Raw genomic sequence first — 10,100 nt, 5'->3', positions numbered from 1 at the left:
GGCCATATTGAAGTCCGATGATCATAGAAATTTCCAGAAACCAAGAATCGAAGATCACAAACACGAACACAAACTTCCAATCCCTACATCAAACTGATAGTATACTTTTTCTTGGACTGGGGAGTTGACCTGACCCTTGACCTAGTCAGACAATCTCTCCAACAACCATAATCAAAGCGGGGCCCCACCGAAGGACTATAAATTCAAAGTTTCGTCTTGATGTTCGATTCCTGGTTTCTGGAAATTTCTCCGAGCGCTGGACTCCGATCCGGCGTCGATCTCCATCGGGCAGCCATGGCAGAAGAAGCTCGAGGCGGCGAAGATGGCGCCCCCCTCGCTGCGCAGCCGTCTGTATTCCGCGGATCGGCGAATTCCGCCGTTCCAACAATTGTCGCGCTCGCCATCTGGCTCGGATCCATTCATTTCAACACCGCGCTGGTCTTGGCGACGCTTCTTTTCCTCCCCTCCCGCCTCGCCCTTGTGTGAGTATCCCGCCGTCGCTGCTACGCTCAATTTTTGTTTAGTCTGCTGGGTTTGCTGAAGTTTTTGTTTTTTTATTTTGTTTTTGGCTGGTTTTGTAGCGTTTTCGCTGTGCTGGTGGTCTTTATGGTGATCCCTATCAATGATGCGAGTAGCTGGGGGAAGAAATTGTCCAGGCATGTCTTCCTCATCGTTTTTTCATCTTTTTCTCCGTCTCACCTCGTTTATTTCGCATACTTTTCTGATGGAAAACATATGTATATGCAAGTATGCCGCATGTGTTCCATGACAATTTTATCTTGATTTTTTACCCTCTTTTTATGGATGTCGCCTTAATTGATTTTTTAAAATCTGTGCAAGGGAAAACAGATATATTTGCAAGCATGCCTCTGGCTATTTCCCATTGACTCTTCATGTTGAGGATATTGATGCGTTCGATCCCAACCGAGCTTATGGTATGTTTTTTCAGCGCTGTATTTGGGATTTGGTTTTCAACTAGGTTACCGAAATAATTATCAAATTTCAGTTTTTGGGTATGAGCCACACTCCGTCCTCCCAATTGGCGTCTTCGCCTTGGCAAGTTCTACCGGTTTCATGCCGTTGACAAAGATCAAAGTCCTAGCAAGCAGTGCGGTAAATCCGGCTACTTATTGAGAAAATTGTAAATTTATTTGATTTGTTTTTTCATCCAACGAAGCTTTGAATATTTTTCTCCTGAATTGTTTCAGATTTTCTACACGCCTTTCCTCAGACATGTATGGACGTGGATGGGGCTTGTTCCAGCATCGAGGAAGAACTTCTACTCTTACCTTGCATCTGGTTATAGTTGCATCATTATTCCCGGGGGACTCAAGGAAATTCCTCTTATGGAACATGATTCGGAGGTTAGTTTTTTGTTATTTAATGGGCTGGAAAGGAAGAAATATTAATTGGTCTCTCGATCAGTCTTTCGTTCATCCCTTCATGGGAATCTATGCTGGTTTAAGGCTTTGAAAACCTATTTCTCAATTGAGACCTATAATATGTAAGCATACTCAATTTTGACCGAAAAACTATTGAAATAATGTATGCTTGAGTTTTACAAATTTCATAGGACTGAAAATTTCGTGGTTTCAGGCCAGCGAGAAAATTACCCAAACTAAACTTCTGATACTAAGCTCTTTTTTGGGTTTTAGGTCGCGTTTGTGAAAAATAGAAAGGGTTTTATCCGCATTGCTATTGAGATGGGCCGTCCGATTGTTCCAGTTTTCTGCTTTGGCCAGGTATGACATGATATAAACTACCAGGCAATCCGTTGTACCACATCCCCTGAGAATGACATTACACACACAAAAAAACTGTCTCTCTCTCTCTCTCTCTCTTTCTCCATGGTTGTTTACACAGAGCAAAGTTTACAAGTGGTGGAAACCCAGTGGAACGTTGTTCATGCATATTGCTAGAGCAATCAAGTTCTTCCCGACAGTGTTCTGGGGCATCTATGGGTAAGAAAGTCATCTATCTTCACTTAATCTGTTCTATGGTCTACTACTTGAAATGTACTCGGGGTTTTGGAGTTTTCAAATCAAATCGGATTGGGTCCTATTAAGATTTAGATTGGTCGGGCGACCCAGATGGTGATCAGATCACTCCGATAATCAGAAACTTTGGATCATGATCGGCCCATTGATCACATCCGATCAAGAGGGCCGATCGATGTGTAACCGGAATTGGCAGATCGGTCCAATCATGTGCCAATCGATAAAAAACTATGAACCATCAAAGTGTGGATTGTAATACGATTGAAATTTTGATCGATCACACATGGAACGTGATCTGATTGACTGGTCGAGATTTTGATTTCAGATCAATTTTCTTCTTGGTTCATTGCAGATCTCCAATTCCATACCAGCATCCCATGCACGTAGTAGTTGGAAGGCCCATCTTCGTTGAAAAGACCCCGCAGCCATCTTCTGAAGAGGTCAGACGATTCTTCACCAAATTCAAACCAAAATCGGACAAACTAAGTGAGCCCATTTATTTCCAGGTCAACGATGTTCATGGCAAGTTCATCTCGGCGCTCGAAGAGCTGTTTGAGAGACATAAAGAAGAGGCTGGCTACCCAGATCTGACTCTCAGGATCTGCTGAAATTCATCGCTGGTATGTCATCTCCTGGTCAATCGGAGACATATTCTTACTTACATCTTCTGCGTTTTCTAGTTCATTAATTAACTTCTTTTGGAGACATAAATAGAGAAAGATAAACTATCATGTGTAAAGCCTTATTTATACTAGCTCTGAGAGAGGATCTATCAATATGGGTCGGATGAGATGAATTCACTGAAACTGTCCAGTAGAGTAATACTCCAACAACGTCAATCCGTCAATGATTTTGTGAAGCACACCACAAGTAGAACAATGTATAAGTAGCTGAATTAGTGGAACTATACACTGTTGAATTTGCACGTGCAATGTCTGTTACGTGGTCGATCTCCCCTCTTCTTTTCTCGCGAGATTGATAGTTCACCGGATGGACCGTATGATATACATTTTGCAAAAATAAGCTCACACCCTTTCAATTTTGTCAAAAACGGTTGTACATGTTAGCAGGCTTTGAATATCAAAATCATGCCCGAATGTGATAATTATTTTTTCCAGAAATTTCTTTGATTTTTATAACAAACTTTATTTCTCTCTCTAGGAATTGCTCTTATTCGCCAGGAGAGATGCAGCTGCAGCAGCAGCAGTTGGAACAACTCCAGCGGAGACCCCTGGTTTCGATAGATGCACCAGCCTGAAACCAAATATCAGACACCAGTCAAAATTAGAATGTTACCCCCAGCCTACTCAGAGGGAAATAGCAAAAATGTCACCCAAGCAGGGGTTATGGAGCATCATGACTAACACTCCAATAATTACACGAAAAAAAAAACTATTTCATGAAACAAATGGGAAGTCAGCTTACGGAGCTAGGAACTCGCAGAAGGAAGAAATGGCGGCACCGACATCGGCGTAGTTGTCGTCACTGGCGGGCGCGGTGACTTCGACGAGGTGGATCCCGGGCGTGACTGGTGCAGCCTCGTCGACGGCGTGCAGCCTTGGCAATCTGTGGGCCGATGTCACAGAGATGGTGAGCTTCACCACCCGTTGGAATTTGAAGGTGAATCCCACCTTCAGAACCTCATGGTCAAGTCTGTAGCCCAGCAGATAGAAGAATCTTAGAATGTTCTTGCTGGCTCGGCTCTCCACCATCGTCCTCGCCATGACCGGCAGCTGCTCTGCGCCCGTCCCTCTCACGGCTCCGCCCACATGCCGGACACTCCTACGAGAACCCAAATCGTAAGTTAGTTAAGGTACATATTTATATATATATTTCATAATCCAGCCTTTGATCACCTAAACTTGAGTCTAGAGCACAAATGATTTTTTTTACATGCATGCATGATTTTTCCTCAGGGCAGATGAGATTGATTTTAGTAGAAGTAGAAACTAAAAGTTGGTCACCTATGTTTTTCATAGAAACCCAGAAAGAATTTGAGTCCAATAAAAAGTTTATTCTAGAGCATGATTGATTTTTGTAGGAACCCAGCAAAAATTTGAGTCAAAGAAAAAGTTTATTCTAGGGCATGATTGACTTTCGTAGGAACACAGCAAGAATTTGAGTCAAATAAAAATTTATTCTAGAGCATGATTGATTTTCGTAGGAACCCAGCAAGAATTTGGGTCAAATAAAAAGTTTATTCTAGAACATGATTGATTTTTTGTAGGAACCCAGCAAAAATTTGAGTCAAAGAAAAAGTTTATTCTAGAGCATGATTGTTTTTTTGTAGGAACCCAGCAAAAATTTGAGTCAAAGAAAAAGTTTATTCTAGAGCATGATTGATTTTTTGTAGGAACCCAGCAAAAATTTGAGTCAAATAAAAAGTTTATTCTAGAGCATGATTGATTTTTTGTAGGAACCCAGCAAAAATTTGAGTCAAAGAAAAAGTTTATTCTAGAGCATGATTGATTTTTTGTAGGAACCCAGCAAAAATTTGAGTCAAAGAAAAAGTTTATTCTAGAGCATGATTGATTTTTTGTAGGAACCCAGCAAAAATTTGAGTCAAAGAAAAAGTTTATTCTAGAGCATGATTGATTTTCGTAGGAACCCAGCAAGAATTTGAGTCCAATAAAAAGTTTATTCTAGAGCATGATTGATTTTCGTAGGAACCCAGCAAGAATTTGAGTCCAATAAAAAGTTTATTCTAGAGCATGATTGATTTTCGTAGGATCCCAGCAAGAATTTGAGTCCAATAAAAAGTTTATTCTAGAGCATGATTGATTTTCGTAGGAACCCAGCAAGAATTTGAGTCCAATAAAAAGTTTATTCTAGAGCATGATTGATTTTCGTAGGAACCCAGCAAGAATTTGAGTCCAATAAAAAGTTTATTCTAGAGCATGATTGATTTTCGTAGGATCCCAGCAAGAATTTGAGTCCAATAAAAAGTTTATTCTAGAGCATGATTGATTTTCGTAGGATCCCAGCAAGAATTTGAGTCCAATAAAAAGTTTATTCTAGAGCATGATTGATTTTCGTAGGAACCCAGCAAGAATTTGAGTCAAATAAAAAGTTTATTCTAGAGCATGATTGATTTTCGTAGGAACCCAGCAAGAATTGGAGTCAAATAAAAAGTTTATTTTCATAGAGCATGATTGATTTTTGTAGGAACCCAGCAAGAATTGCGTCATTTTTTTTTTTGAAAAATGACTCAAATTCTTGCTGGGTTCCTACAAAAATCAAATCATGCTCTAGAAAAAACTTTTGAGTCATATAATTGATTTTCCCACGCATGCATGATTTTCTCAGTGTACTTGTAATTAACTTTTGGTATAAATAGAAACTAAAAAATAATTCGCATCTTTTTTTTACTCACATAAGTTTCTTGTCGGAAACCATCGACATTTGAGTCAAATGGAAAATTGTTCGAGTTTCGCGGACGATTGATTCTCTTCCATGCATGCATGATTTTCTCAGAGCATATATACTTTATTCGCTTAAAATTGGAATTTAATAATTCTAATAAGTTCTTATTTTTAATCAAGTTGTAGGCTTCACTGAAATAAGATCTTTGATCCTGGCATTAGACTTTAAAGGTCAACATGCATTCCAGATGAAATCCCATAATCTTCTCACAAAGTAAAGAAATAAATGGTACAAGTTAGATTTCTAGATCCTATTTGATGAAACTTGGGGATATTGGTTGATAATATATCAGATTGGATTGGATTAAAGAAATAATTTGATAATTAATTCTTCAACCTAAGAAATTGGGTATTGCTGAAAACTTTTAATTGAAGACCGCAATATTGATTCAAGTCTCTAAGTTCCATGAAATAAGGGGTTTTCATCTTTCCATAATAACTAATACTTGCTGAAGATTAAATGGAAACAGGGGTTTAATCTTCGGTTTGAACCCACAATAACAATTCCATAACTAATGATTCAAGAAGAAATAAACCATTCTAAAAAATCTCGATTTGGCCATCAACATGGAAGAAAACTAAACATTATAAAAATTGGATCTTGATCGTGAAAATTTCAAGTCTAGTTAATCTTACCATGCAGGAGGGACCTGTTCTAAGTCGCACATTATTCTCAGGTCTGATGGGACGACACCTGAAAAAACAATTCTCCGATTTATAAAAATATTATTCAGATGAGGAAAAACTAAGGCGAGCACCACAAAAAATAATCACCGAGGTTTGGGCCACTCTTCAGACACAGTTCATGAACACGGAACTGCTCTTTCTTGACTCCAGACAATCCCTGGAGAAGTGTCTCAAGCGCCTCCACATGCTGAAATTTAAAACAGATTTATGTCAATTATCCAAATAATCAGATATTGATGTAATGTCAGTTGGTTAAGGAGGGAAGATTAACTATGTAATATTTGATTTTTTTTTTTGAAATTATGTAATATTTGATTATGAGATCAGGGTCACTATTGAAAATCACTTGCAATCATATAAACTTCCTTGATTAGATGAAAATTGCGCTTTTTTTAATGAATTTGATGAAAATTGTGGCATGGGGTCTCCATGATGTCTGCCACTTATAGTCTGGTTATCGAACTGGATTGACAGGTTTGAGGGTGAGTCGAGTAAAGCGATCAGCTGAAGAGCTTGATCAATAATCAGATTGGTCTAGTCGGCTGATCTATTCGGCCTTGTCCATCTGATCACCAAACTTGACCTTAATGAGGATCAAACAGGATCAGCCAGTTCAAAACTTAATCAGAGTAAAGCGATCATAAGAAGTGCTTGTTCGAAGATCGGATCAGCCAAACAGTCAGACTAAGTTGACTCAACCGAGATGGCAAATGGGAATCAGACCAATCGAGTGGATTGATTAATTTGGCCTAGCCAACCTGTTCATCCTGATTTGAATGAAGGAATCAGCCGAAGAGTTTGTTCAAAAATCAGACCGGTCTTGTCGGTTAATCCATTCAGCCTAGTCCATCTGATCATCCAGACTCTACCTTAATGACGATCAACCCGGATCAGTCGGTTGGAGACTTAATCAAAGTTAAACGATCATAAGAAGAGTTTGCTCGAAGATCTGATCAGCCAAAGAGTCAAGATGTCAAATAGGAATCAGACCAACCGAGTAGATAGATTGACGTGGTCTAGTCAACCCGATCGTCCTGATTTGAGTAAATCAATCAGCCAAAGAGCTTGTTCAAAAATCAAATTGGTCTAGTTGGTCGATTTTTTTGGCCCAGTTCATCTGAACATCCAGAATCAATCTTAATGATGATCAGCAGAGGATCAGCCAGTTCGAGACTTAATCAGAGTAAAAAGATCATAAGACGAGCTTGTTCGAAGATTGGATCAGCCAAACGGTCAAATAAGTTGACTCAACCAAGATTGCCAAAGGGAATCAGACCAACCAAGTGGATTGATTGATTCCGCATACTTGATCCGGTCGTCTCGATTGCACCTTCCATACTAGGCCTGGATTGCACCAACCATTACAGTCATTGCCCATTTTATCAGATCGACAATGTTTCGCCATTGTTGAAACTTCCAGTTATCTTGGTATGATTCTGATGTATACATCTCCATCTTAAGAAGTACCTTTTCCCCCTCAGACGAATTGTATTGAATTTCAGTGGAATTCTGGAAACCAATGGATAGTGGATAAAAGAAAATTGGAGTGATTATAATATTTTAGGCGATTAAGTAATTGGACAAAGGAGATTTTCATGACAAAAAATGCAGGTAAAACCATCACATTTGATGAAAAGAAGAGCTCAATTTCTAGAATGGTTATCATAAGAATGTAATATGATATAAACCTACACCTCATGACCACTAAGAAAATATTTCAACATAAATGTTTGAGAGCCGTTCCAGATTCTGACGAGGGCAAGGTTGAATTCACATTGTAAGAAATAAGAGAGAGATATGATGATGATCATGGCGGCAAATTTTCATACCTGAGTCTCAATGATTCCTTGTAGCACACACTCCATCGGTAATTATACGGCTGATGACAAAATATGGAGGGTTTTAACCCAATTAGATCGATAATCTTGCGGTAGTTCCTTAAAAAGACGATGATCAGTTAAATGAGAAAAGAGAGGCGTGAAAATGAAAACGCTTCCGTTTAACCTGCTGATAGAAAGAGCTAGAACAGGCAATTATCAAAATGGTATTTCCAGGAAAATTAGAAATCAGGGGCAGCGTTAAAATCGTAACTTGGAATGAATCGAATAAATACGACGAAAAAAATGATCCAGATTTACGGCTGTAGAACACCAAGGAAGTGAGGAAGATCAAAAAGACGAAGAGAAATAACTCCGTAGTCACTGACCCGTCTGCTGTTCTTGCCTTCCCGATCGCTCAAATAGTTTGATAGTGCTCAATGGTTCGGAGTATCAATCGCTTTCGCCGCCGGAACAATTTCTCCAATTCTTCAACCAGTGTACTAATTTTTTCCCTGATGACAATTTCTTCAACCACATTACCCTACTCCCACTTCTTGAAATTTGACCAGATTTGGATATGGTATGGTACATAAATTTAAAACATTTTCTTATGAAGCTCCGCATAGACTTTTCCCTGATATCAGAGTAAGACCCATTTCCAAGTTAAATCTAATTATTAAGCTCACATGCAAAAATTTTCTCACATTTTCTGATTCAAAGAAAAAAAGGAACAGCGTCGATTTGGTAGTTTTTATGAGAAATGTAGACACTAAAAACCTTGTTGATTACTTCTGAGTAATTACAGACATGAACTACCATCCATTAATAGTAATTACAGACAGTATTAGATGGAATAATTAAATTCTGGTCCCCACACAAGCAATTAAGAGCGGGCTAAACAATTTGCAGGAGTAGAAGCTGCAGCAGTTAAAAAATTGCAACCTTCAAAATAGGAACTTGCCAAATATATCACCCTCAAGGTATTTTTTTAAAAATACAATTTTAATTTTAATTCAAGGTAAAATGCCATATCAAAACCAGATGATTGAGATTGCAACTCTTACATGGAAATGGCAAATGCTCCCAAATCTTCATAAACCCCCCAATCAGAGTAAGGAAGATTCCTCTTAATAAATTCTCTCTCTTTCTCTCTTCCCCAAATATTCAAACTCCACTCGACATTCTTGAAAAATGTATATCTCCTTTTTATTTAATGAAAACTGGGAAAATGTTAATACATATATTAATCTTCCTTATAGATGGTACCGATTTGACGATGCCTTCGAAAAAGATCCCAAGGATGATAACAAGACTTACTCCACTCATATTTGTCCACTAGCCTCACCAATAAAATTCTTGCATGTCACTAGATTCATCGTCTTGAATCCCATCATATTGATTTAAATGGATGATTGACATGAATGCTCAAGTTAAGCTTATAACCCTAACTCTACAAGATTGATCAAAATAGTTAGAAGATGGATAACTCCTATTTAAGTCTGGGAATTTAACTGGAAAACATTTGGGCATCATTTACTGATGAAAGATATCCAATTAGAGATGGAATTAATATTAAGTTTCTATGTTTCTTAAGATATGTTGACTTTGGACTACAACGTCGCAAGATCGGCAATCATTTTTTAATTGAAGAGTTCAGTATTATTAAGGTCAATATTTCAAACATCAATTGGACAAATTTTTATCATGCATTTTAATTCTGTCCAAATGTGTTTGACCATTGACATAACCTGGTTAAACATACATAGAATGATCTATAGTGAATGTATTACTTGAGAACTAACTAGGATGAAATAATGATGAAAAGTTTTTCTTTATTTAGTATATATTGTGATAATTCAGTAATAGTTCAAGTAGATTTTGGTAGTTTATTAACATAAAATGTACGTGTGCTTTCTAATGTTCTAACAAGTGGCTCATAAATTTTATTTCGTGATAGATTTTATGAGACTTGACATCATGTTGATAACATGGATTTTTAGTACCTTATACGATCATATTTACATGTTTATTTGTGTTAAATTACTTATATTTGTATGATATCAAGCATACCATGATTAAATCTATTTTAGAATGATGTTCTGAATATTCTGTATTTTTTGCATTTTTTGGAGAACTTTCTGACAATAGATTCCAAAATAATATAAAATTTTGAG

At 37.7% G+C, this 10,100-nt stretch overlaps 2 protein-coding genes across 5 annotated transcripts; one reads left to right on the top strand and one right to left on the bottom strand.

Annotated features, from left to right (window-relative positions):
* Nucleotides 1-204: 204 nt before the first annotated feature.
* Nucleotides 205-3,897, top strand: DGAT2 (diacylglycerol acyltransferase family). Of its 4 annotated transcripts, none has more exons than XR_013582996.1 (11): nt 205-482; nt 582-656; nt 850-935; nt 1,007-1,113; nt 1,209-1,364; nt 1,656-1,742; nt 1,864-1,961; nt 2,350-2,437; nt 2,504-2,617; nt 3,159-3,587; nt 3,665-3,897. XR_013582996.1 is itself a non-coding variant. In XM_078582798.1 (10 exons), the coding sequence occupies exons 1-9, from the start codon at nt 220-222 to the stop codon at nt 2,603-2,605; spliced, it is 1,062 nt and encodes a 353-aa protein (XP_078438924.1). In that variant the 5' UTR covers nt 205-219; the 3' UTR covers nt 2,606-2,617; nt 3,159-3,897. The 4 variants fall into 4 exon arrangements, 1 of the variants encoding a protein (XP_078438924.1); XR_013582997.1 differs by having other exon boundaries at nt 3,662-3,897; XR_013582995.1 differs by having other exon boundaries at nt 3,657-3,897.
* Nucleotides 2,979-8,500, bottom strand: LOC144709297 (mediator of RNA polymerase II transcription subunit). The gene is made up of 6 exons (XM_078582799.1): nt 8,313-8,500; nt 7,936-7,985; nt 6,194-6,293; nt 6,056-6,113; nt 3,423-3,779; nt 2,979-3,251 (listed from the first exon to the last, which is right to left on the bottom strand). The coding sequence occupies exons 2-6, from the start codon at nt 7,969-7,971 to the stop codon at nt 3,155-3,157; spliced, it is 648 nt and encodes a 215-aa protein (XP_078438925.1). The 5' UTR covers nt 7,972-7,985; nt 8,313-8,500; the 3' UTR covers nt 2,979-3,154.
* Nucleotides 8,501-10,100: the final 1,600 nt, after the last annotated feature.

This window comes from Wolffia australiana, chromosome 11 (assembly GCF_029677425.1).
Source record: "Wolffia australiana isolate 7733 chromosome 11, ASM2967742v1".
NCBI lineage: Eukaryota > Viridiplantae > Streptophyta > Magnoliopsida > Alismatales > Araceae > Wolffia > Wolffia australiana.
Note: the sequence above shows the minus strand (reverse complement) of the source record. Positions and strands in the feature narration are given on the sequence as shown.

Bases quoted from the DNA above. Each gene is read 5' to 3' on its own strand.
- DGAT2 (XM_078582798.1), top strand. From the start codon at position 220: ATGTTCGATTCCTGGTTTCTGGAAATTTCTCCGAGCGCTGGACTCCGA. The intron at 657-849 runs GCATGTCTTCCT...AAGGGAAAACAG, and splicing joins TGGGGGAAGAAATTGTCCAG to ATATATTTGCAAGCATGCCT. The intron at 1,743-1,863 runs GTATGACATGAT...TTGTTTACACAG, and splicing joins CAGTTTTCTGCTTTGGCCAG to AGCAAAGTTTACAAGTGGTG.
- LOC144709297 (XM_078582799.1), bottom strand. From the start codon at position 7,971: ATGGAGTGTGTGCTACAAGGAATCATTGAGACTCAG. The intron at 6,294-7,935 runs GTATGAAAATTT...TTTAAATTTCAG, and splicing joins AAGGAATCATTGAGACTCAG to CATGTGGAGGCGCTTGAGAC. The intron at 3,780-6,055 runs GTAAGATTAACT...GGGTTCTCGTAG, and splicing joins GAACAGGTCCCTCCTGCATG to GAGTGTCCGGCATGTGGGCG.